Source organism: Sebastes fasciatus, chromosome 8 (assembly GCF_043250625.1).
Source record: "Sebastes fasciatus isolate fSebFas1 chromosome 8, fSebFas1.pri, whole genome shotgun sequence".
Lineage (NCBI taxonomy): Eukaryota > Metazoa > Chordata > Actinopteri > Perciformes > Sebastidae > Sebastes > Sebastes fasciatus.
Genome location: NC_133802.1, coordinates 19,916,171 through 19,942,593, shown reverse-complemented (window position 1 = coordinate 19,942,593; position 26,423 = coordinate 19,916,171). Strand labels below are relative to the sequence as shown.

At 41.2% G+C, this 26,423-nt stretch overlaps 2 protein-coding genes across 13 annotated transcripts; both read left to right on the top strand.

Moving 5' to 3' along the window:
- Positions 1–186: 186 nt before the first annotated feature.
- On the top strand, positions 187–9,195 carry LOC141772766 (uncharacterized). 7 transcript variants are annotated; one of them, XM_074644157.1, is made up of 7 exons: positions 187–527; positions 1,612–1,687; positions 1,876–2,028; positions 2,171–2,498; positions 3,101–3,259; positions 3,792–3,887; positions 8,105–9,195. In XM_074644157.1, the coding sequence occupies exons 4-7, from the start codon at positions 2,385–2,387 to the stop codon at positions 8,414–8,416; spliced, it is 681 nt and encodes a 226-aa protein (XP_074500258.1). In that variant the 5' UTR covers positions 187–527; positions 1,612–1,687; positions 1,876–2,028; positions 2,171–2,384; the 3' UTR covers positions 8,417–9,195. The 7 variants fall into 7 exon arrangements, with proteins under 7 accessions (XP_074500258.1, XP_074500261.1, XP_074500262.1 ...); XM_074644160.1 differs by having other exon boundaries at positions 1,588–1,687; XM_074644161.1 differs by lacking the exon at positions 187–527 and adding an exon at positions 784–917.
- A 7,323-nt stretch (positions 9,196–16,518) lies between these two features.
- Positions 16,519–25,215, top strand: LOC141772765 (uncharacterized). Of its 6 annotated transcripts, none has more exons than XM_074644150.1 (7): positions 16,519–16,839; positions 17,924–17,999; positions 18,188–18,340; positions 18,483–18,810; positions 19,413–19,571; positions 20,104–20,199; positions 24,416–25,215. In XM_074644150.1, exons 4-7 carry the CDS (start codon positions 18,697–18,699, stop codon positions 24,722–24,724), a joined length of 678 nt encoding a protein of 225 aa, XP_074500251.1. In that variant the 5' UTR covers positions 16,519–16,839; positions 17,924–17,999; positions 18,188–18,340; positions 18,483–18,696; the 3' UTR covers positions 24,725–25,215. The 6 variants fall into 6 exon arrangements, with proteins under 6 accessions (XP_074500251.1, XP_074500254.1, XP_074500255.1 ...); XM_074644153.1 differs by having other exon boundaries at positions 17,900–17,999; XM_074644154.1 differs by lacking the exon at positions 16,519–16,839 and adding an exon at positions 17,085–17,229.
- The last annotated feature ends 1,208 nt before the right edge of the window (positions 25,216–26,423 follow it).

The window sequence follows — 26,423 nt, the reverse complement described above, 5'->3', positions numbered from 1 at the left end:
CATTTAAACTTTAAACGGGTTACACGAATTTGAACTGGTAAATTTACACTCAGATTTTTCATATCTTTTACAGTTTTTGAATGATCACAGTTTTAGTTTCATGCTGTTGACAGACTTTTTCTGAGTTCAATATGGGGGTGTATTGGACGAAATGTTCAGAGCTAGAGTGAGTGACATCAGAGCTAGAGTGTAAAAACTCTAACTCGTATTTGTTGGCATAAAAAAGCGTTTCAAGTTGTTAAGACTTTGAAATATACGTTATTAACATTTGAGTCAAACATATAAGTCAGTCCAGCAAATCAGACATTAAGTTGGCGTCAAATCCATTAAATGAGTTCATAATACTTCTATCTTTCAGTTGTGAACACAGACTGTAGGTTGCGAGTCAACACAAGGGGCGAAAGTTCAGATAACTCTCGTGTCTTTGTTGTGAATGGAGGGAAAGACAACTTTCAGAGTTGAAGTTTGAAGTACTCCGCCCTCCAGTCTGTCTGTCTGCACCGGAGCTCCAGGCTGACTCCACACAGGTAAGATTAACTTATTTTTCGTTTGATATAGTTGAAATTGTGTCATATTTGTATTCAGAGTTATATGGTGTGATACATTAACAGATACGGTAGATATCACCATGACAACAGTTAACGTAAACACTAGTAACGTTAGCTTAGTTAAGGACAGCTAGCAACTAGCTGATGCTAGCGAGACTTGTATGGACCAGAAGCTTTCAAACAGGGAGGACGATGTTAGGACTGGTTAGTCTGAATGGTATTAATGTGTTGTAACGTTACGGTAACGTGTCGGTACAGTATTACAGCTAGAGGGGTAGTTAGCTGCTTCCACATGTCAACGGCTAAACTGCGCTAACCGTTAAGCTGTTAATGCTAACGGGACATTGTGGTGACTTCTAGCCGGTGTTGGTGAGTAACGTTAGTGTTGCTGTTTCAACTAAAGTATACGTTAGTTAGCTGAATGCTTCGTGTCTTAACTAGGAGGTCACTAGGAGAGTTTAGACCTCCTCAAGGACAAAGGCCCGTCGCCCGTAGCGGCCACAGTCAAGTCCGTCCGTCCGTCTTCCGTCCCCCTCCGGTTAACACTATTAGCTCTCTCAGCACTATTGCCTCAGATGCACTGACACAACGGGCCGATGGTCGACCGACGGACAGTTTGGGGCCGTCGGTGAGCGTCCGTCGGCCTTGTTTTTACGGTGTGCCCCGCAATTAGCTCTGTTAGCTCCATTAGCTATATTGGCTCTATTAGCTCTGTTAGCTCTGTTAGCACCGTTAGCCCGGATAGCCACCGCCATTTCGGCTCTGCACCTCCATGTGTGCTTGTGAGGTCAGAGTGGAGGAGTGGAGAGCCATGTGCAGACTCTTTGCATAAGCTATTCTAAAAATTATAACTTCATAACTCCAAATGAATGGGACAGAATATTGTATTACATTTGTCAAAATACTGTCAAATCCAGAGAGCAGTCTACTGTTTACAATTACATTAAATTGATATGTTTAAAACTTATTAAGAACCTGTTTGAGCGACATTAACCACATCATTAATTATTCTACCACTGCCTGCTTTGCTAATTTCCAGCAAATTGTCACCTTTGTCTTTCAGATTGAAATGAATGCAGTCACAGAAACTTTTCCGGATTTTGCTGCTTTGGTCCATTGGTGGAATTATGGACAATGAGGTTTGAGTCAAAACACACTTTTTTCAATAAGACTGAGCAAAAAATGTGCTTCTCATGCTGTCCACAAAACACCAGCAGATGATGGCATGCCAATTTGATAACCAAAGTCTTTTCAAGCCAGTGTTACATGTGGAGAAAGTAACTGACATCAAAACACCTTCTTTGGATGATGTCCTTTTGCATTTTAGGTCTTTCAAGCTTGTGGAGAACATCTATGCAGACACTGAGATTTTCGATCCTGAGGCTCTCAACAACCATCATCCATTGACTGCATACACAGTGGGAGGGAAGATACTGGTGACCCCAAAAATGTGCCTGCTGCATTGAAGGGACGCAGAATGGTGAGTATACTGATTACTCTTCATAGATTGAGTCTGTTGCTTCTGCTCTCGTCAGTAGGCACCCCTGTCTTCAAGAACCGGGCAGTGTAACGGGGTATGATGGATGGAAAATGAGCATAAAATACAAACTTGGTAATTACAGGTCCAAGCTACGTAACGCAGGCTGCATTGAGGTCAGCATTAACCGGAGAAGAAGCGGTGAAGATGATGGTGCAGGTCCTTCTTTGAAGAGAGCAAAGCGAGGGGAGATTAACTATGTTCCTGACCACCCAGATACCCATACTGATGACTCGCTGGAGGAGGAAAGACTTGCTCTGGTTGAGGAGTTAAAGAAGAGAAATAAGAATGTTGCACTCATGAAGCAAGAGATGGAGGTGACATTCTCCCTGAGGCGCAAGGAGATTGTGGAGCTAGTGCCTATGGTGTCAGAGGTTCAGGAGCGGTGGCCTGCTCTGTTTTACGAGGCAGAGGTAAGCAGCTGAGCCAATAATATATTATGTTGTGTTTCAGATTTAGTCTTTGCAAAATAAGAATCTGAAGTTGTTTACTTCCGTTAACCCTCATCCTACCAACTGGGGTACCGCCAGACCCCAGAGGTATACTTTTTGTCATATCTCACATGCTTTGTTCTATCATTTAAATTTTTTCATCACTTTGTCAATCAATTTGTTCCTTATGACTTCATATCATTGTTTTCTGTTTTAATTAGTGATTTTTAAAAATACCAATGTATTGGGGTCCTGGGGGTCCCACCAAAAGCACCCAATTGCAGCCTATGCAGTTAAAATAGGTCAAATATAATAGATAAATCAAATGTTTGCCATGGGTCCTAATTTAACTAATTTATTATTAGTGTAATTAATGTCATCCTTCAGATGACATTAATTACACTAATAATGTTTTGAGATGGCATAAGTTAACATGGTGCTATGATGGTTGTTTCTTACAGCAGATTATTCTTGTGGTCCCAAGGATGAGGGTTAATAAAATACGTATTTTAACATGAGGATGGTGTTGAAATTGTATTGACTTTGTATTGGACATTTACGTTTGCTGTTCTGTTGTTCAACAGATCAGGGAAGAGTTTCTTCGGCTCACCAACAAGGACCTAATAGACAACTTCAGAGCAGCCATTAATCAGCACACTCCAAGGCTCCTTAAACTCTATCGGGCTAGGCGGACAGCTTTCCCGCCTGAGATGGATCAACTCCTTAACAGACTGGATGAAGAGGTGAATTTTTAGACTTAATAATCTCATTATTCTGGACATTATGGAAATAAATGTATAAAAAGGAATTTTTTTTTCTTTTTATAAAGCTGCACTAATCAATATTTTTAAATAAACATTGGGTCAAATTTGAGGTGTTGCTCATAGTGACAAACCATCAGAATAACCCCACTGTACACTACCTAAGGGACAGACAAAGATAGCGACAAGGTGGTGAAGAAAGTGGAACATCTAACAGCTAAAAAGCCAGCTATTTATATCAGGAGTTAAAAGGAGTAAATCTTAAGACTTTCATTCAACAGGTATTTGCTGGATGTGGAAGAGGACAGCTGTTTGCCACATAATCAACCTTATAAGGCCATAATATATCAAGTGTGTGATTGTTTCAGTCTGTTGAGTTCTGCATCTAAGTGGGCAAAAATAAATAAATGCAGCTTTAACACAAACTGGGAAGCATGTTTCCATGTTTGTTCTCAGCTTTCTTCATGTTTGTTACATCTTGGTGTAATTTTTCTCCCAACCCTTTGTGTTTCAGACATCTGACATCACAGCACATCGACAGACTGCAGCCTTGAAGGGCCTCCCCTTGTATCTCCGTGACAGTCATGAGAAGCTGTTCAAGAACTGTCTGGTGAGTGGTTATTAGTAGAAAATGTAAATATTTATTATTATTCTGTTATTAAAAATAGACTCTCTTTGACTTCAACCTTTCTTCTTCTTAGTCCTCTTGGCCCCCTTGGGAGCATAGGGCGTCCACCATGGATCTCCACCTCACTCTCTTCTGTGCAGTGGTCTTTGCTTCTTGCCAGGAGGTCCCGATCTTGTTTAACTCGTCAAGCATAGACCGTCTCCAGTTGTTTTTTGGTCTCCCTGGCTTCCTCTTTCCTTGTGGGTTGTAGTCCAGAGATTGTCTTGTTATGTTTGTTTCTTGTTTTCTGAGTGTATGCCCGATCCATCTCCACTTTCTCCTTTTGATTTCTTTGTTGATTTGCTCCTGGTTTGTTTGTTTCCACAGGTCTGTATTTGTAATTTTTCTGGGCCACCATATCCTCAGTATGTATCGGAGGCAGTTGTTGATGAACACTTGCAGTTTGTTGGTGATTGTGTTTGTGGTTTTCCAGGTTTCACAGCCATAGAGAAGGACAGATTTTACATTTGAGTTGAAAATTCGGATTTTTGTGTTTTTGGAGAGCTGGGAAGAGAGCCATACAGGTCGGAGTGTTCTGAAGGCATGTCTTGCTTTGCTGATGCGTAGCTCCACATCCTTATCTGCTCCTCCGTCTGTGCTGATGTTGCTTCCCAGGTAGACAAACTCTGCCACATTTTCTAGGGGTTGCTCCTTGATATTTATTCCCTGGTGGGATTTAGTGTTGATCCTCATGACCTTGGTCTTTCCAACGTTGATCATGAGGCCTAGCTGTTTGCTGTGTTCATGTAATTTGTTTGTCTTATGTTGCATTTGTGTGTGTGTTCCTGAGATCAGTGCCAAGTCATCTGCAAAATCGAGGTCTTCCAATTGTGTGAAGGGAGTCCACTGTAACCCCGTCCTTTGGCCATCCACTGACTTTTTCATAGTCCAATCGATGGCAACAAGAAAGAGCAGGGGAGACAGAAGACAGCCTTGTCGTACTCCTGTTTTTATTTGGAGGGTGTCTGATAGCTTTCCATTTGAAATGACTTGGCCCGTGAATCCATTGTACATACATTTAATGAGATTGACCAGTTTTATGGGTATTCCGTAATGTCGGAGCAGCTTCCACAGGATGTTTCTGTCTAGGCTGTCGAAGGCTTTTTCAAAGTCAACAAAGTTGATGAACAGTGATGACTGCCATTCGATGCACTGCTCGACAATTATTCTGAGTGATGCAATGTGATCTGTACAGGAGTTGTTCTTCCGGAAACCTGCTTGTTCCTTCCTGAATATCTTGTCCAGTGGTTCTTGCATTCTATCCAAGATGATTCGGCAGAGGATTTTGCTAGGGACTGAGAGAAGCATGATGCCTCTCCAGTTCTTGCATTCACTGAGGTTGCCTTTCTTGGGAATTGTGACAATTAGCCCTTGTTTCCAGTCATTGGGTACCTCCTCTTTTACCCAGATCTCATTTAGAAGCCCGTGGAGGATGTCAGCGGTGGCACTGATGTCTGCTTTCAGTGCATCAGGGGGGATGTTGTCCTTTCCTGGTGCTCTGCCGAGCTTCAGTTTTTTGATGGCTCTTTTGATTTCTTCCTTTGATATCCTTTCACAGTTGATGTTTAGGTCTCGTCTCGCTTCTTCAATGTCTCGGGGGGTGTCTGGAGGAGGTCTATTGAGGACTTCCTCAAAGTGTTCCTTCCAGCGCTCTAGTTGTTGGGAGTCTTTAGTGAGAAGGTTTTCCTGTTTGTCTCTGATAGGCCGGCTAAAGCTCTTGTTCTTACCAGCTAACTGTCGGGTAATTTTGTACAATTCCCTTGCGTTGTTCTGCCTGGCTGCTGCCTCTGCTTTGTTGGCGAGCTCCTCCGCTTGTGCTTTTTTGTCCCTCTTGCAGCTCTTTCTGACGATTATGTTCTTTTGTTGGTAGTCTTGTCGGAGGCCTTCCTTCTTATTGCGGTCTGTCTCTCTGTTGAGTTTCAGTTTGATGTCTCGCCTAGCTTCAATCTCCCTCCATGTTGGATCAGTAATCCAGTCTTTTCTTTTGGGGTCTCGGTACCCCAGGACAGTTTCACATGTGTCAGTGATAGCCTTCTTGCATCTTTCCCAGTTGTCATTTATGTTTTCTCCCTCTGCTAGGGTTTGGAACCGGTTTCGGAGTAGAATTCCCCATTCTTGCCGTGCCTTGATGTCTTTTAGTTTTCTTGTCTCAAATCTTCTCTGTACCCTGTTTCCAGCTTTCTGTTTTACTGCCAACTTCATCCGGAGTTCTCCCACGAGAAGATGGTGATCTGAGTCTATATCGGCGCCCCTCTTGACTCTGACATCGAGGAGAACTCTCCTCCATTTCCTGTCTATTGCAATGTGGTCGATCTGGTTCTCTGTGCGGTGGTCCGGAGATATCCATGTAGCTTTATGGGTTTGTTTGTGTGGGAAAAGACTGCCTCCAATCACCAACTCATTGAGGGCACAAAGGCTTGCAAAGAGAAGCCCGTTCTCGTTCATCTGCCCCAGACCTTCTGTCCCCATTGTTCCCTTCCAGTCGTTGTTATCCGTTCCAATCTTGGCATTCATGTCTCCCATCACAATCTTAATGTCTCTCTTGGGAGCCTTTTGGAAAACTGCCTGTAGTTGTTGGTAAAAAGTTTCTTTCACTTCAAACACAGCAGTGTTGGTTGGAGCGTAGCACTGGATGCATGTGATATTGCGTCCTTTGGATGCGAACCTGGCTGTGATGATCCGTTCTGATATTGGTTCCCGTTCTATGAGACTTTTAGCTGCGTCTTTTGATAGGAGTAGTCCTACTCCATATGTGTGGGGGTCTTCTTCCTTTGGGTTGCCAGAGTAGAGGAAGGTCTCTCCAGTGGCAGTTCTTACCTCTCCAAAGGTGTTCCATCGGCTTTCACACACCCCGATAATGCTTATGTTGTACCGTTGCATTTCCTTGGCCAGTTGTGCCAGTTTTCCTGTCTGGTATAATGTTCTAACATTCCAGCATCCAATTCTCGTTCTTGACTTAAGCTTCAGCAGACTTTTCCCCCCTTGAGGTCTCTTTTGAGTTTGCCCCAAGGGGTTCATGGGTCCCATTTGAGGGTCGTCAGTTAGGCTTAGGTCACTTTCGAGGTAAGTATCCATAGTTTCAGTTTCTGTAATCATTTATTTAACAGCAGGGTGGGTGATTAGCCCAAGCTGCCGTTTCCACAAGTTATCCGCAGTGGTCGTAGACCACTTTTCTAAAAGCTCCATGGTCAAGAGGCAGTTTTGACTGTATTTTGTCTGACCCCTCGCCCTAGACCTGTCCGGTTTGGTAAAACCTGCCAGGAGTTGCCTCCCACCGGCATAGCTCTAAGGGGTCAATGGGGTGCACAAGCTCCCTTACCACGACAAGGTAACAGTCATAAAGGAGACTTCAGACTTCAACTTTTGCCTCTGCCATTTTGTCCCATTCTAGTCTATCCATCCCAGTATCCTCCTTGTTCTCTTTATCTGTCCCAATGCCCACAGTGTCTTCAAGAGTTGTACTTTGCTTGCTATTAGTTGATTCAATTGGTTTCATGTATATGGGGGTTAAATCTTTGGTTGCGGGGTATGAGATGGAAATGTTTAACCCTAAGAGATCCACATAGACCCGTTTTCGTTTTTCTTTAGGGGGGACAGCAGGCCAGCAGTATATGTAATTAATTAAAATAAATTGTTCCATGCCCACTTATGTCTCATAAGTTGTTGCAGCATCAAACTACATGTGATTATCATAAAGTGGGCATGTCTGTAAAGGGGAGACTCGTGGGTACCCATAGAACCCATTTACATTCACATATCTGGAGGTCAGAGGTCAAAATGACCCCTTCTTCCCTCTCCTAAATGTAGACTAATTTGGAGCATTATTTAGCCTCCTTCCCGCTAACATGACATGGTTGGTGCCATTGGATTCCTTAGGTTGTCTAGTTTCATATGAGACAGTATCTTCACTCTAGCTTTAAAACTGAGCCGCTACAACCTCTCAAAGACAGTAATGTCGGTCGAGATAGCCGGCGATCCCGCTGGTTTCAGAGGGTTAAAATGTCAAACATATAAGTAATTCAAGGTAGGAAATTAGCTTTATACAGTATTTGGAATAATTTGCGTTATAAATTATTCTGAGCCACAGTATTTTAATGCCAAATGTCTTTCAGTTTGATTTACTATTCATGCGTTGGTCATTTTTTGTCTGTCATCACAAGGCCACTGACCCAGAAGAGGAGCAGACGAAGGGCCTCATCGTGGGTATCCTCACTGTGTTGGAGGATGATGACAGTTCAGCTTCTGCAACAGTCATTAATGTTGCTGTTGTTGTAGAAGAAGACATCGTCCTCCAGGATCTCCCTGACCTGCCAACGGCTTTTGCTTACCTCTTTGGGCTGATCTACGCTTTAAACCTCCAGTACCCAAAAGAACTGAGGTACACATTCGAAACCATTCAAAAGGTTTTCATGGGACTTGGAACTGATCTCTCTGCAAGAGTCCGATCCCTCAAAAACAAACTTCTTCAGTGAATCCACCGAGTTAGCTGATAATGTTGGGTCTGGGACAGTTTTGAATTGCAGAGGTTCCTGTTGCCCCTTGTAGAATGACTTAAATCTCAGTTGCCTGAGATGGATCCTCCTCTTACCTCCTCTGATTTTAAGTTCAATCTCCCCACCTCTCCTCTCCCTTTTCCCGTTTCTCCATTTCTCTCGCCATCTTCTTTCCTCTCTCAATCGGTCACCTTAACTTGTCTAACTTTCTTACTTAATTTGCATATTCTCCCAATCTCACTCAAATTCTGACCTCTAAAACCCTCCCCTTCTGTCCAGCCAACACGATAACTGTCTCTCTGCAACTCACAAACTTGTATCTACCTCGAACTCCTCTTCTATGTCTCCTTACCTGCCCATCTCTTGCGCTCCGACGTGCCTGAATGCTCTCTTACATTTATCCTGCACCTTATTGGATATTGTTAACCACGTGGCTTATGTTAAGATTGAATAGTGTGTAAATTGATGACACACACCATTGGGCTGCCTTGTTATTTTATTGTTAAAGTTTTATTAGATTGACAGTTCTGGATCACAATTGTTCTGTTTGGAGTTCCATTTCAACCCATGAGCTACTTCTTGTGGTAACTGAATCTTCTTATGTTTTGTATTTTATCATGGTTTATTACACGGCGTTGTTGAATACTCGATTCTGATTGGTTAATTACGGCGTTCTGCGGTCTGTTATTTCTTTATAGCAGACCGTTGCTATGGGCGCAGCTCTGATGTCAGACTCTGACAGACCGTTTTGTGTCAAATTATTGATTTCTTAAGTAAGTAGCCGTGTAATAAGCGGGATAATGTACAGCTAGCAGGTCATTGTTGTGAAAGAATCCCCTTCAGGGCGATGCCGCTCAACGTTCCTTTTACAACAATGACTGGCTCGCTGTACATTATCCCTTACGTAGATGAGTACTCTTTTTAGTAGTCTCACTGTCGAAGTGCTGACTTTTCCCTTTAACTTTATCTTACTAAGGTCACAACTGCTACCTCATTGTATTATGGTGTTCAAGATGTGATTCATACTAGTATACAATGTTAAGTGCTTCATGTTAGTTAAGTGCTAAGACTGGGACAGTTATGGGTCTCAGCAGTTACTTGGCCTTGTTCCAAAGGTTTGGATAGGCTGTGTTTTAATTAATTAAAAAAAGAAGTTTTGAAGGTAGATGTTGCATCTGTAATTATTTATAATTTGATGGGTAGTTATTGGTCCTAATTTATATATTTGACTTACCTTAACTGTTGCAGTGCACAATTTGAAGTTACTCTAACCTATTCCACTAAATGAACTCAACTGAAATGAAGTGGGTACTATGTACAGGTTTAAGTTACTGCAACTAGAGTTAAGTTAACAGAAATAAGGATTCAAAGTTGTTACAATATGAAATTATAAATTACTGCAACTTGAGTTGAGTTGACGGAAATAAGGATTCAAAGTTGTTACAATATGAAATTATAAGTTACTGCAACTTGAGTTGAGTTAACAGAAATGAGAATTGAAAGTTGAGCAAACTCAAAAGCAAAACTTAAAATGTTATGTTTAATTGCCCAACTTAAAACTCTGCTGAAGTTTGTTACCTTACAATTTTGAGTTCTGCTAGCTTTTTTTTTTTTACAGTGTAAGTGTAGAGTACCTTTAAAATCTTCTGTAAAATACATTACATTTATTACATTTCAGCAGTGTTGAGGAGCTACTGTGAAAGTGTAGTAACTTTCCATACTCTTGAGGCCTACTGATAAATGGTACAGAATTACATGGAACAATTAAGGTTAAGTTTCAGTTTTACTCATCTTCCTCTGTCTCTACTGTGTGGGTGTGTGATGGTATGTGGTAGCTATTTTTTGAACCTGGTCTGACTGGTTGGCCACACCTGCAGCAGCAGGTGTGGCCAACCAGTCAGACCAGGTTAGCCTTAGTTTTGTTTTTATGCTCACATATCAAAGCAAATTCACTAGAGTCAAAATTCTAGTTTTAGGCTTGTATAGAGTGGAGTGCTGAGGTTTCCGTGTTGGTTCTGATATAATGACTCATTTTGGACAGAAAACGCTTATTGTGTTCACATTATGTTATCCAAATCTTTCTTCTTCTTCTTCTGTTTCTTCTGTACACTTTTTTCACTTTAAAGGGACTGTTTGTAAGAATCAGAAATGGCTTGTTAACAGCGACACCTGTAGCCGTTAAGTCAACGAAAGTCAGCGTCCTGTTGCTCGGGCTCGTGCTTGTGCTTGCTCTACATAGACATGAACGAGCATCGCTCAAAACAGTGAGGTGACACACGTCAGCTAAAATCACAATATCACTCTATAGTTCACCTGCTTGGCAGTAATGTTAGCTGACCAGACGAAGATCTCTCCATGAATTAATGCTGATCCTAGTGTTGGCTTTTCCTGCCTCAGCATCCCGACCGCGGCCGGAGGAAACAGGGGAGACACCGGGGTTTTGGTCGGAGACGATAACGTTTCTCGCTGCGGAGCCCCGTCACTTCACAAGACACGGGAAACCTCTGTTGGTCTGGAGGAGCTGCAGCATTTATCTCTGTACAATCATCCACTGTACATTCACTAGATATTCTCAGAGCTAAACTAACTCTTCTGCAGTGTGTAGTGTGCGCGCATGCACGTGAGAGTGGAGCGAAAGAGCGAGAACGAGCGTGGTGTGTGAGTGAAGGCAAGCAGGCAGGCAGAGGAGCAGAGTACAGCAGAGACTCCGGCCCCGGAGACCAAAGCTACGATCTCCCCCGCGTCCTCTGACCGCGGCCAACACTGTTTAACAGACAGGCTTCCCTAGATATAACTTTGCGGTTTTGGTGCTTCCGTGTAGTTTGTGTTGGAGTCTTGGCCGAACAGCATAGCCACACGCGAGCGCACATGGGACACCGACCTGGATTGATTTATACGTGTAAGAAGTTACAAACAGTCCCTTTAACTAAATATGCATTCTTTCAGCTACAGAAACCGCTCAACTATCAAAATATTCAGCTCTTTAAAGACATTAGTGACTATATTCAACTTTTTTCTACCATTTATACTTTTAAAAATATTTTTTACAATGTAACTCAATGGAGAAAATCTTCAAATCCTCTTATACATACTCCACTTTGAAATGCTACTGCTCCCACATACTTTCAGCTACAGACACCATTTAAACTTTAAACGGGTTACAAGAATTTGAACTGGTAAATTTACACTAAGATTTTTCATATCTTTTACAGTTTTTGAATGATCACAGTTTTAGTTTCATGCTGTTGACAGACTTTTTTTCTGAGTTTAATATGGCTGTGTATTGGACGAAATGTTCAGAGCTAGAGTGAGTGACATCAGAGCTAGAGTGTAGAGTACCTTTAAAATCTTCTGTAAAATACATTACATTTATTACATTTCAGCAGTGTTGAGGAGCTACTGTGAAAGTGTAGTAACCTTCCATACTCTTGAGGCCTACTGATAAATGGTACAGAATTACATGAAACAATTAAGGTTAAGTTTCAGTTTTACTCATCGTCCTCTGTCTCTACTGTGTGGGTGTGTGATGGTATGTGGTAGCTATTTTTTGACCCTTGTCTGACTGGTTGGCCACACCTGCAGCAGCAGGTAAAGTTTTGTTTTGTTTTTATGCTCACATATCCCTTGTGTGGTGTTTGGGGTCTGTGGGACCCGTTTTCAATGTTTACTAAAAGAAAAATGATGTGATTCATTATTTTTTCAACCTCAGACTCATTGGCCTTGTCTCATTTTCTATGAAGAACATATAAAAGAACACATTTTTCAATGACTGCACACTGTACACCCCCCTACACAATTATATTACATATGTGATGTTCGGGTCCTCACAAATAAATGTGTTTAAATTGTAGGTGCTGTGTACAGTATCTACACTCTGTCATCCTCTGACCTGGGCCTGTTGTAAGTGTGTGTGTGTGTGTTTGTTTCTATATGTGTGTGAGTTTTGTCTTTCTGCTCTTGCTGTTCCCGCATGAGGGTGTTACATTTCAAGCACCGACACCTGTCTGCTCCCACATTCTCGCACATTTTACCCTCTGTCTTGTGGGAACTAGTCTATATTTTCTCACACTATATCCCAGCTGCAAATTGGCTGTCTGGCTCCTTATCGCAATCGATCAAGATGGCAAAAAGACTCTGCTCAGAGGGCTTTAGAATTAATTTTAGAAGAGAGAACTTTTGGAAGATGAAGATGAAGAGGAAGAGTTTTCAAAATATGAGGATCACATTTCTGTCAATTCAGAGTCTGACAATGAGTATGAAGAAGAGGATGAGACTGACCATCAGGCAGCTCAAAAACGAGCCCCTCAGCAGCCAGCAAGTGGAGAAATATGGATGTCAAAAGATGCAACACACACACACAGTAAAACTCTGCCCCTCATGTGTTGTATAAGCTGGTATAGGCTATGTGTTCAATGGGGTTCGTGTTGTGTAGACTGACATGAATTTCTAATTAAGTTCAAAGAAATAAACATCAATAAAAACATTGTTTCATTTATATTTGTTCAAGATAAATGTTTTTTTCCACCCATATCTTCATTATAATTGATTTTTATTTTTTATTACATTTTATCACAAAAAAACAAATAGCACTTTTGTTCCTAAATAATATCCTACAGAAGTTAATGGCAAATATTAACCATATGCTGTCTATATTGCTTGTAATTGGGATAAAGTAAACATCTGTTTAGTATTTTTACATAAATTGTTATGGCTGTATTGATTTAAAAACCCAATAATGGGGTGGGTCCAACAGATCGGCGGACATTGGCTGAGTAACAAAAACATGAACACCACACAAGGGATATCAAAGCAAATTCACTAGAGTCAAAATTCTAGTTTTAGGCTAGCATATAGAGCGGAGTGCTGAGGTTTCCGTGTTGGTTCTGATATAATGACTCATTTTGGACAGAAAGCGCTTATTGTGTTCACATTATGTTATCCAAATCTTTCTTCTTCTTCTTCTTATTCTTCTTCTTTTTCTTCCATATGTTTTTTGGACTTCAACTAATTCTGCAATCTTTCAGCTACAGAAATTGATCAACTATCAAACATTCAGCTCTTTAAGGACATTAGTGCATACATTCAACTTTTTTCTACCATTAATCTCAATGGAGAAAATCTTCAAATCCTCTTATACATACTCCACTTTGAAATGCTACTGCTCCCACATTCTTTCAGCTACAGACACCATTTAAACTTTAAACGGGTTGCAAGAATTTTAACTGGTAAATTTACAATCAGATTTTTCATATCTTTTACAGTTTTTGAATGATCACAGTTTTAGTTTCATGCTGTTGACAGACCTTTTCTGAGTTCAATATGGCTGTGTATTGGACGAAATGTTCAGAGCTAGAGTGAGTGACATCAGAGCTAGAGTGTAGAGGACCTTTCAAATCTTTTTTAAAATACATTACATTTATTACATTTCAGCAGGGTTGAGGAGCTACTGTGAAAGTGTAGTAACCTTCCGTACTCTTGAGGTCTACTGATAAATGGTACAGAATTACATGAAATAATTAAGATTAAGTTTCAGTTTTACACATCGTCCTCTGTCTCTACTGTGTGGGTGTGTGATGGTATGTTGTAGCTATTTTTTGAACCTGGTCTGACTGGTTGGCCACACCTGCAGCAGCAGGTGTGGCCAACCAGTCAGACCAGGTTAGCCTTAGTTTTGTTTTTATGCTCACATATCAAAGCAAATTCACTAGAGTCAAAATTCTAGTTTTAGGCTTGTATAGAGTGGAGTGCTGAGGTTCCCGTGTTGGTTCTGATATAATGACTCATTTTGGACAGAAAACGCTTATTGTGTTGACAGTATGTTATCCAAATCTTTCTTCTTCTTCTTCTTCTTCTTCTTCTTCTTCTTCTTCTTTTTCTTCCATATGTTTTTTGGACTTCAACTAATTCTGCAATCTCTCAGCTACAGAAACCGCTCAACTATCAAAACATTCAGCTCTTTAAGGACATTAGTGCCTACATTCAACTTTTTTCTACCATTTATACTTTTTAAAATATGTTTTACAATGTAACTCAATGGAGAAAATCTTCAAATCCTCTTATACATACTCCACTTTGAAATGCTACTTCTCCCACATACTTTCAGCTACAGACACCATTTAAACTTTAAACGGGTTACAAGAATTTGAACTGGTAAATTTACACTCAGATTTTTCATATCTTTTACAGTTTTTGAATGATCACAGTTTTAGTTTCATGCTGTTGACAGACTTTTTATGAGTTCAAATATGGCTGTGTATTGGACGAAATGTTCAGAGCTAGAGTGAGTGACATCAGAGCTAGAGTGTAGAATACCTTTAAAATCTTCTGTAAAATACATTACATTTATTACATTTCAGCAGTGTTGAGGAGCTACTGTGAAAGTGTAGTAACCTTCCATACTCTTGAGGCCTACTGATAAATGGTATAGAATTACATGGAACAATTAAGGTTAAGTTTCAGTTTTACTCATCGTCCTCTGTCTCTACTGTGTGGGTGTGTGATGGTATGTGGTAGCTATTTTTTTAACCTGGTCTGACTGGTTGGCCACACCTGCAGCAGCAGGTGTGGCCAACCAGTCAGACCAGGTTAGCCTTAGTTTTGTTTTTATGCTCACATATCAAAGCAAATTCACTAGAGTCAAAATTCTAGTTTTAGGCTTGTATGGAGTGGAGTGCTGAGGTTTCCGTGTTGGTTCTGATATAATGACTCATTTTGGACAGAAAACGCTTATTGTGTTGACAGTATGTTATCCAAATCTTTCTTCTTCTTCTTCTTCTTCTTCTTCTTTTTCTTCCATATGTTTTTTGGACTTCAACTAATTCTGCAATCTTTCAGCTACAGAAACCGCTCAACTATCAAAACATTCAGCTCTTTAAGGACATTAGTGCCTACATTCAACTTTTTTCTACCATTTATACTTTTTAAAATATGTTTTACAATGTAACTCAATGGAGAAAATCTTCAAATCCTCTTATACATACTCCACTTTGAAATGCTACTTCTCCCACATACTTTCAGCTACAGACACCATTTAAACTTTAAACGGGTTACAAGAATTTGAACTGGTAAATTTACACTCAGATTTTTCATATCTTTTACAGTTTTTGAATGATCACAGTTTTAGTTTCATGCTGTTGACAGACTTTTTCTGAGTTTAATATGGCTGTGTATTGGACGAAATGTTCAGAGCTAGAGTGAGTGACATCAGAGCTAGAGTGTAGAGTACCTTTAAAATCTTCTTTAAAATACATTACATTTATTACATTTCAGCAGTGTTGAGGAGCTACTGTGAAAGTGTAGTAACCTTCCGTACTCTTGAGGCCTACTGATAAATGGTACAGAATTACATGGAACAATTAAGGTTAAGTTTCAGTTTTACTCATCGTCCTCTGTCTCTACTGTGTGGGTGTGTGATGGTATGTGGTAGCTATTTTTTGACCCTGGTCTGACTGGTTGGCCACACCTGCAGCAGCAGGTAAAGTTTTGTTTCGTTTTTTTAGGCTCACATATCAAAGCAAATTCACTAGAGTCAAAATTCTAGTTTTAGGCTTGTATAGAGTGGAGTGCTGAGGTTTCCGTGTTGGTTCTGATATAATGACTCATTTTGGACAGAAAGCGCTTATTGTGTTCACAGTATGTTATCCAAATCTTTCTTCTTCTTCTTTTTCTTCCATATGTTTTTTGGACTTCAACTAATTCTGCAATCTTTCAGCTACAGAAACCGCTCAACTATCAAACATTCAGCTCTTTAAGGACATTAGTGCTTACATTCAACTTTTTTCTACCATTAATCTCAATGGAGAAAATCTTCAAATCCTCTTATACATACTCCACTTTGAAATGCTACTGCTCCCACATTCTTTCAGCTACAGACACCATTTAAACTTTAAACGGGTTACACGAATTTGAACTGGTAAATTTACACTCAGATTTTTCATATCTTTTACAGTTTTTGAATGATCACAGTTTTAGTTTCATGCTGTTGACAGACTTTTTCTGAGTTCAATATGGCTGTGTATTGGACGAAATGTTCAGAGCTAGAGTGAGTGACATCAGAGCTAGAGTGTAAAAACCCTAACTCGTATTTGTTGGCATAAAAAAGCGTTTCAAGTTGTTAAGACTTTGAAATATACGTTATTAACATTTGAGTCAAACATATAAGTCAGTCCAGCAAATCAGACATTAAGTTGGCGTCAAATCCATTAAATGAGTTCATAATACTTCTATCTTTCAGTTGTGAACACAGACTGTAGGTTGCGAGTCAACACAAGGGGCGAAAGTTCAGATAACTCTCGTGTCTTTGTTGTGAATGGAGGGAAAGACAACTTTCAGAGTTGAAGTTTGAAGTACTCCGCCCTCCAGTCTGTCTGTCTGCACCGGAGCTCCAGGCTGACTCCACACAGGTAAGATTAACTTATTTTTCGTTTGATATAGTTGAAATTGTGTCATATTTGTATTCAGAGTTATATGGTGTGATACATTAACAGATACGGTAGATATCACCATGACAACAGTTAACGTAAACACTAGTAACGTTAGCTTAGTTAAGGACAGCTAGCAACTAGCTGATGCTAGCGAGACTTGTATGGACCAGAAGCTTTCAAACAGGGAGGACGATGTTAGGACTGGTTAGTCTGAATGGTATTAATGTGTTGTAACGTTACGGTAACGTGTCGGTACAGTATTACAGCTAGAGGGGTAGTTAGCTGCTTCCACATGTCAACGGCTAAACTGCGCTAACCGTTAAGCTGTTAATGCTAACGGGACATTGTGGTGACTTCTAGCCGGTGTTGGTGAGTAACGTTAGTGTTGCTGTTTCAACTAAAGTATACGTTAGTTAGCTGAATGCTTCGTGTCTTAACTAGGAGGTCACTAGGAGAGTTTAGACCTCCTCAAGGACAAAGGCCCGTCGCCCGTAGCGGCCACAGTCAAGTCCGTCCGTCCGTCTTCCGTCCCCCTCCGGTTAACACTATTAGCTCTCTCAGCACTATTGCCTCAGATGCACTGACACAACGGGCCGATGGTCGACCGACGGACAGTTTGGGGCCGTCGGTGAGCGTCCGTCGGCCTTGTTTTTACGGTGTGCCCCGCAATTAGCTCTGTTAGCTCCATTAGCTATATTGGCTCTATTAGCTCTGTTAGCTCTGTTAGCACCGTTAGCCCGGATAGCCACCGCCATTTCGGCTCTGCACCTCCATGTGTGCTTGTGAGGTCAGAGTGGAGGAGTGGAGAGCCATGTGCAGACTCTTTGCATAAGCTATTCTAAAAATTATAACTTCATAACTCCAAATGAATGGGACAGAATATTGTATTACATTTGTCAAAATACTGTCAAATCCAGAGAGCAGTCTACTGTTTACAATTACATTAAATTGATATGTTTAAAACTTATTAAGAACCTGTTTGAGCGACATTAACCACATCATTAATTATTCTACCACTGCCTGCTTTGCTAATTTCCAGCAAATTGTCACCTTTGTCTTTCAGATTGAAATGAATGCAGTCACAGAAACTTTTCCGGATTTTGCTGCTTTGGTCCATTGGTGGAATTATGGACAATGAGGTTTGAGTCAAAACACACTTTTTTCAATAAGACTGAGCAAAAAATGTGCTTCTCATGCTGTCCACAAAACACCAGCAGATGATGGCATGCCAATTTGATAACCAAAGTCTTTTCAAGCCAGTGTTACATGTGGAGAAAGTAACTGACATCAAAACACCTTCTTTGGATGATGTCCTTTTGCATTTTAGGTCTTTCAAGCTTGTGGAGAACATCTATGCAGACACTGAGATTTTCGATCCTGAGGCTCTCAACAACCATCATCCATTGACTGCATACACAGTGGGAGGGAAGATACTGGTGACCCCAAAAATGTGCCTGCTGCATTGAAGGGACGCAGAATGGTGAGTATACTGATTACTCTTCATAGATTGAGTCTGTTGCTTCTGCTCTCGTCAGTAGGCACCCCTGTCTTCAAGAACCGGGCAGTGTAACGGGGTATGATGGATGGAAAATGAGCATAAAATACAAACTTGGTAATTACAGGTCCAAGCTACGTAACGCAGGCTGCATTGAGGTCAGCATTAACCGGAGAAGAAGCGGTGAAGATGATGGTGCAGGTCCTTCTTTGAAGAGAGCAAAGCGAGGGGAGATTAACTATGTTCCTGACCACCCAGATACCCATACTGATGACTCGCTGGAGGAGGAAAGACTTGCTCTGGTTGAGGAGTTAAAGAAGAGAAATAAGAATGTTGCACTCATGAAGCAAGAGATGGAGGTGACATTCTCCCTGAGGCGCAAGGAGATTGTGGAGCTAGTGCCTATGGTGTCAGAGGTTCAGGAGCGGTGGCCTGCTCTGTTTTACGAGGCAGAGGTAAGCAGCTGAGCCAATAATATATTATGTTGTGTTTCAGATTTAGTCTTTGCAAAATAAGAATCTGAAGTTGTTTACTTCCGTTAACCCTCATCCTACCAACTGGGGTACCGCCAGACCCCAGAGGTATACTTTTTGTCATATCTCACATGCTTTGTTCTATCATTTAAATTTTTTCATCACTTTGTCAATCAATTTGTTCCTTATGACTTCATATCATTGTTTTCTGTTTTAATTAGTGATTTTTAAAAATACCAATGTATTGGGGTCCTGGGGGTCCCACCAAAAGCACCCAATTGCAGCCTATGCAGTTAAAATAGGTCAAATATAATAGATAAATCAAATGTTTGCCATGGGTCCTAATTTAACTAATTTATTATTAGTGTAATTAATGTCATCCTTCAGATGACATTAATTACACTAATAATGTTTTGAGATGGCATAAGTTAACATGGTGCTATGATGGTTGTTTCTTACAGCAGATTATTCTTGTGGTCCCAAGGATGAGGGTTAATAAAATACGTATTTTAACATGAGGATGGTGTTGAAATTGTATTGACTTTGTATTGGACATTTACGTTTGCTGTTCTGTTGTTCAACAGATCAGGGAAGAGTTTCTTCGGCTCACCAACAAGGACCTAATAGACAACTTCAGAGCAGCCATTAATCAGCACACTCCAAGGCTCCTTAAACTCTATCGGGCTAGGCGGACAGCTTTCCCGCCTGAGATGGATCAACTCCTTAACAGACTGGATGAAGAGGTGAATTTTTAGACTTAATAATCTCATTATTCTGGACATTATGGAAATAAATGTATAAAAAGGAATTTTTTTTTCTTTTTATAAAGCTGCACTAATCAATATTTTTAAATAAACATTGGGTCAAATTTGAGGTGTTGCTCATAGTGACAAACCATCAGAATAACCCCACTGTACACTACCTAAGGGACAGACAAAGATAGCGACAAGGTGGTGAAGAAAGTGGAACATCTAACAGCTAAAAAGCCAGCTATTTATATCAGGAGTTAAAAGGAGTAAATCTTAAGACTTTCATTCAACAGGTATTTGCTGGATGTGGAAGAGGACAGCTGTTTGCCACATAATCAACCTTATAAGGCCATAATATATCAAGTGTGTGATTGTTTCAGTCTGTTGAGTTCTGCATCTAAGTGGGCAAAAATAAATAAATGCAGCTTTAACACAAACTGGGAAGCATGTTTCCATGTTTGTTCTCAGCTTTCTTCATGTTTGTTACATCTTGGTGTAATTTTTCTCCCAACCCTTTGTGTTTCAGACATCTGACATCACAGCACATCGACAGACTGCAGCCTTGAAGGGCCTCCCCTTGTATCTCCGTGACAGTCATGAGAAGCTGTTCAAGAACTGTCTGGTGAGTGGTTATTAGTAGAAAATGTAAATATTTATTATTATTCTGTTATTAAAAATAGACTCTTTGACTTCAACCTTTCTTCTTCTTAGTCCTCTTGGCCCCCTTGGGAGCATAGGGCGTCCACCATGGATCTCCACCTCACTCTCTTCTGTGCAGTGGTCTTTGCTTCTTGCCAGGAGGTCCCGATCTTGTTTAACTCGTCAAGCATAGACCGTCTCCAGTTGTTTTTTGGTCTCCCTGGCTTCCTCTTTCCTTGTGGGTTGTAGTCCAGAGATTGTCTTGTTATGTTTGTTTCTTGTTTTCTGAGTGTATGCCCGATCCATCTCCACTTTCTCCTTTTGATTTCTTTGTTGATTTGCTCCTGGTTTGTTTGTTTCCACAGGTCTGTATTTGTAATTTTTCTGGGCCACCATATCCTCAGTATGTATCGGAGGCAGTTGTTGATGAACACTTGCAGTTTGTTGGTGATTGTGTTTGTGGTTTTCCAGGTTTCACAGCCATAGAGAAGGACAGATTTTACATTTGAGTTGAAAATTCGGATTTTTGTGTTTTTGGAGAGCTGGGAAGAGAGCCATACAGGTCGGAGTGTTCTGAAGGCATGTCTTGCTTTGCTGATGCGTAGCTCCACATCCTTATCTGCTCCTCCGTCTGTGCTGATGTTGCTTCCCAGGTAGACAAACTCTGCCACATTTTCTAGGGGTTGCTCCTTGATATTTATTCCCTGGTGGGATTTAGTGTTGATCCTCATGACCTTGGTCTTTCCAACGTTGATCATGAGGCCTAGCTGTTTGCTGTGTTCATGTAATTTGTTTGTCTTATGTTGCATTTGTGTGTGTGTTCCTGAGATCAGTGCCAAGTCATCTGCAAAATCGAGGTCTTCCAATTGTGTGAAGGGAGTCCACTGTAACCCCGTCCTTTGGCCATCCACTGACTTTTTCATAGTCCAATCGATGGCAACAAGAAAGAGCAGGGGAGACAGAAGACAGCCTTGTCGTACTCCTGTTTTTATTTGGAGGGTGTCTGATAGCTTTCCATTTGAAATGACTTGGCCCGTGAATCCATTGTACATACATTTAATGAGATTGACCAGTTTTATGGGTATTCCGTAATGTCGGAGCAGCTTCCACAGGATGTTTCTGTCTAGGCTGTCGAAGGCTTTTTCAAAGTCAACAAAGTTGATGAACAGTGATGACTGCCATTCGATGCACTGCTCGACAATTATTCTGAGTGATGCAATGTGATCTGTACAGGAGTTGTTCTTCCGGAAACCTGCTTGTTCCTTCCTGAATATCTTGTCCAGTGGTTCTTGCATTCTATCCAAGATGATTCGGCAGAGGATTTTGCTAGGGACTGAGAGAAGCATGATGCCTCTCCAGTTCTTGCATTCACTGAGGTTGCCTTTCTTGGGAATTGTGACAATTAGCCCTTGTTTCCAGTCATTGGGTACCTCCTCTTTTACCCAGATCTCATTTAGAAGCCCGTGGAGGATGTCAGCGGTGGCACTGATGTCTGCTTTCAGTGCATCAGGGGGGATGTTGTCCTTTCCTGGTGCTCTGCCGAGCTTCAGTTTTTTGATGGCTCTTTTGATTTCTTCCTTTGATATCCTTTCACAGTTGATGTTTAGGTCTCGTCTCGCTTCTTCAATGTCTCGGGGGGTGTCTGGAGGAGGTCTATTGAGGACTTCCTCAAAGTGTTCCTTCCAGCGCTCTAGTTGTTGGGAGTCTTTAGTGAGAAGGTTTTCCTGTTTGTCTCTGATAGGCCGGCTAAAGCTCTTGTTCTTACCAGCTAACTGTCGGGTAATTTTGTACAATTCCCTTGCGTTGTTCTGCCTGGCTGCTGCCTCTGCTTTGTTGGCGAGCTCCTCCGCTTGTGCTTTTTTGTCCCTCTTGCAGCTCTTTCTGACGATTATGTTCTTTTGTTGGTAGTCTTGTCGGAGGCCTTCCTTCTTATTGCGGTCTGTCTCTCTGTTGAGTTTCAGTTTGATGTCTCGCCTAGCTTCAATCTCCCTCCATGTTGGATCAGTAATCCAGTCTTTTCTTTTGGGGTCTCGGTACCCCAGGACAGTTTCACATGTGTCAGTGATAGCCTTCTTGCATCTTTCCCAGTTGTCATTTATGTTTTCTCCCTCTGCTAGGGTTTGGAACCGGTTTCGGAGTAGAATTCCCCATTCTTGCCGTGCCTTGATGTCTTTTAGTTTTCTTGTCTCAAATCTTCTCTGTACCCTTTTTCCAGCTTTCTGTTTTACTGCCAACTTCATCCGGAGTTCTCCCACGAGAAGATGGTGATCTGAGTCTATATCGGCGCCCCTCTTGACTCTGACATCGAGGAGAACTCTCCTCCATTTCCTGTCTATTGCAATGTGGTCGATCTGGTTCTCTGTGCGGTGGTTCGGAGATATCCATGTAGCTTTATGGGTTTGTTTGTGTGGGAAAAGACTGCCTCCAATCACCAACTCATTGAGGGCACAAAGGCTTGCAAAGAGAAGCCCGTTCTCGTTCATCTGCCCCAGACCTTCTGTCCCCATTGTTCCCTTCCAGTCGTTGTTATCCGTTCCAATCTTGGCATTCATGTCTCCCATCACAATCTTAATGTCTCTCTTGGGAGCCTTTTGGAAAACTGCCTGTAGTTGTTGGTAAAAAGTTTCTTTCACTTCAAACACAGCAGTGTTGGTTGGAGCGTAGCACTGAATGCATGTGATATTGCGTCCTTTGGATGCGAACCTGGCTGTGATGATCCGTTCTGATATTGGTTCCCATTCTATGAGACTTTTAGCTGCGTCTTTTGATAGGAGTAGTCCTACTCCATATGTGTGGGGGTCTTCTTCCTTTGGGTTGCCAGAGTAGAGGAAGGTCTCTCCAGTGGCAGTTCTTACCTCTCCAAAGGTGTTCCATCGGCTTTCACACACCCCGATAATGCTTATGTTGTACCGTTGCATTTCCTTGGCCAGTTGTGCCAGTTTTCCTGTCTGGTATAATGTTCTAACATTCCAGCATCCAATTCTCGTTCTTGACTTAAGCTTCAGCAGACTTTTCCCCCCTTGAGGTCTCTTTTGAGTTTGCCCCAAGGGGTTCATGGGTCCCATTTGAGGGTCGTCAGTTAGGCTTAGGTCACTTTCGAGGTAAGTATCCATAGTTTCAGTTTCTGTAATCATTTATTTAACAGCAGGGTGGGTGATTAGCCCAAGCTGCCGTTTCCACAAGTTATCCGCAGTGGTCGTAGACCACTTTTCTAAAAGCTCCATGGTCAAGAGGCAGTTTTGACTGTATTTTGTCTGACCCCTCGCCCTAGACCTGTCCGGTTTGGTAAAACCTGCCAGGAGTTGCCTCCCACCGGCATAGCTCTAAGGGGTCAATGGGGTGCACAAGCTCCCTTACCACGACAAGGTAACAGTCATAAAGGAGACTTCAGACTTCAACCTTTGCCTCTGCCATTTTGTCCCATTCTAGTCTATCCATCCCAGTATCCTCCTTGTTCTCTTTATCTGTCCCAATGCCCACAGTGTCTTCAAGAGTTGTACTTTGCTTGCTATTAGTTGATTCAATTGGTTTCATGTATATGGGGGTTAAATCTTTGGTTGCGGGGTATGAGATGGAAATGTTTAACCCTAAGAGATCCACATAGACCCGTTTTCGTTTTTTCTTTAGGGGGGACAGCAGGCCAGCAGTATATGTAATTAATTAAAATAAATTGTTCCATGCCCACTTATGTCTCATAAGTTGTTGCAGCATCAAACTACATGTGATTATCATAAAGTGGGCATGTCTGTAAAGGGGAGACTCGTGGGTACCCATAGAACCCATTTACATTCACATATCTGGAGGTCAGAGGTCAAAATGACCCCTTCTTCCCTCTCCTAAATGTAGACTAATTTGGAGCATTATTTAGCCTCCTTCCCGCTAACATGACATGGTTGGTGCCATTGGATTCCTTAGGTTGTCTAGTTTCATATGAGACAGTATCTTCACTCTAGCTTTAAAACTGAGCCGCTACAACCTCTCAAAGACAGTAATGTCGGTCGAGATAGCCGGCGATCCCGCTGGTTTCAGAGGGTTAAAATGTCAAACATATAAGTAATTCAAGGTAGGAAATTAGCTTTATACAGTATTTGGAATAATTTGCGTTATAAATTATTCTGAGCCACAGTATTTTAATGCCAAATGTCTTTCAGTTTGATTTACTATTCATGCGTTGGTCATTTTTTGTCTGTCATCACAAGGCCACTGACCCAGAAGAGGAGCTGACGAAGGGCCTCATCGTGGGTATCCTCACTGTGTTGGAGGATGATGACAGTTCAGCTCCTGCAACAGTCATTAATGTTGCTGTTGTTGTAGAAGACATCGTCCTCCAGGATCTCCCTGACCTGCCAACGGCTTTTGCTTACCTCTTTGGGCTGATCTACGCTTTAAACCTCCAGTACCCAAAAGAACTGAGGTACACATTCGAAACCATTCAAAAGGTTTTCATGGGACTTGGAACTGATCTCTCTGCAAGAGTCCGATCCCTCAAAAACAAACTTCTTCAGTGAATCCACCGAGTTAGCTGATAATGTTGGGTCTGGGACAGTTTTGAATTGCAGAGGTTCCTGTTGCCCCTTGTAGAATGACTTAAATCTCAGTTGCCTGAGATGGATCCTCCTCTTACCTCCTCTGATTTTAAGTTCAATCTCCCCACCTCTCCTCTCCCTTTTCCCATTTCTCTCGCCATCTTCTTTCCTCTCTCAATCGGTCACCTTAACTTGTCTAACTTTCTTACTTAATTTGCATATTCTCCCAATCTCACTCAAATTCTGACCTCTAAAACTCTCCCCTTCTGTCCAGCCAACACGATAACTGTCTCTCTGCAACTCACAAACTTGTATCTACCTCGAACTCCTCTTCTATGTCTCCTTACCTGCCCATCTCTTGCGCTCCGACGTGCCTGAATGCTCTCTTACATTTATCCTGCACCTTATTGGATATTGTTAACCACGTGGCTTATGTTAAGATTGAATAGTGTGTAAATTGATGACACACACCATTGGGCTGCCTTGTTATTTTATTGTTAAAGTTTTATTAGATTGACAGTTCTGGATCACAGTTGTTCTGTTTGGAGTTCCATTTCAACCCATGAGCTACTTCTTGTGGTAACTGAATCTTCTTATGTTTTGTATTTTATCATGGTTTATTACACGGCGTTGTTGAATACTCGATTCTGATTGGTTAATTACGGCGTTCTGCGGTCTGTTATTTCTTTATAGCAGACCGTTGCTATGGGCGCAGCTCTGATGTCAGACTCTGACAGACCGTTTTGTGTCAAATTATTGATTTCTTCAGTAAGTAACCGTGTAATAAGCGGGATAATGTACAGCTAGCAGGTCATTGTTGTGAAAGAATCCCCTTCAGGGCGATGCCGCTCAACGTTCCTTTTACAACAATGACCGGCTCGCTGTACATTATCCCTTACGTAGATGAGTACTCTTTTTAGTAGTCTCACTGTCGAAGTGCTGACTTTTCCCTTTAACTTTATCTTACTAAGGTCACAACTGCTACCTCATTGTATTATGGTGTTCAAGATGTGATTCATACTAGTATACAATGTTAAGTGCTTCATGTTAGTTAAGTGCTAAGACTGGGACAGTTATGGGTCTCAGCAGTTACTTGGCCTTGTTCCAAAGGTTTGGATAGGCTGTGTTTTAATTAATTAAAAAAAGAAGTTTTGAAGGTAGATGTTGCATCTGTAATTATTTATAATTTGATGGGTAGTTATTGGTCCTAATTTATATATTTGACTTACCTTAACTGTTGCAGTGCACAATTTGAAGTTACTCTAACCTATTCCACTAAATGAACTCAACTGAAATGAAGTGGGTACTATGTACAGGTTTAAGTTACTGCAACTAGAGTTAAGTTAACAGAAGTAAGGATTCAAAGTTGTTACAATATGAAATTATAAATTACTGCAACTTGAGTTGAGTTGACGGAAATAAGGATTCAAAGTTGTTACAATATGAAATTATAAGTTACTGCAACTTGAGTTGAGTTAACAGAAATGAGAATTGAAAGTTGAGCAAACTCAAAAGCAAAACTTAAAATGTTATGTTTAATTGCCCAACTTAAAACTCTGCTGAAGTTTGTTACCTTACAATTTTGAGTTCTGCTAGCTTTTTTTTTTTTACAGTGTAGAGTGTAGAGTACCTTTTAAAATCTTCTGTAAAATACATTACATTTATTACATTTCAGCAGTGT

What these genes read in the sequence shown, in the direction of transcription:
- LOC141772765 (XM_074644149.1), top strand. Translation starts at nt 18,451, where the DNA reads ATGAGCATAAAATACAAACTTGGTAATTACAGGTCCAAGCTACGTAAC. An exon ending in CTCTGTTTTACGAGGCAGAG is followed by an intron (nt 18,811 to 19,412) that starts GTAAGCAGCTGA and finishes GTTGTTCAACAG; the next exon opens with ATCAGGGAAGAGTTTCTTCG. An exon ending in AGCTGTTCAAGAACTGTCTG is followed by an intron (nt 20,200 to 24,415) that starts GTGAGTGGTTAT and finishes TGTCATCACAAG; the next exon opens with GCCACTGACCCAGAAGAGGA.
- LOC141772766 (XM_074644155.1), top strand. Translation starts at nt 2,139, where the DNA reads ATGAGCATAAAATACAAACTTGGTAATTACAGGTCCAAGCTACGTAAC. An exon ending in TTAACAGACTGGATGAAGAG is followed by an intron (nt 3,260 to 3,791) that starts GTGAATTTTTAG and finishes TTTGTGTTTCAG; the next exon opens with ACATCTGACATCACAGCACA. An exon ending in AGCTGTTCAAGAACTGTCTG is followed by an intron (nt 3,888 to 8,104) that starts GTGAGTGGTTAT and finishes TGTCATCACAAG; the next exon opens with GCCACTGACCCAGAAGAGGA.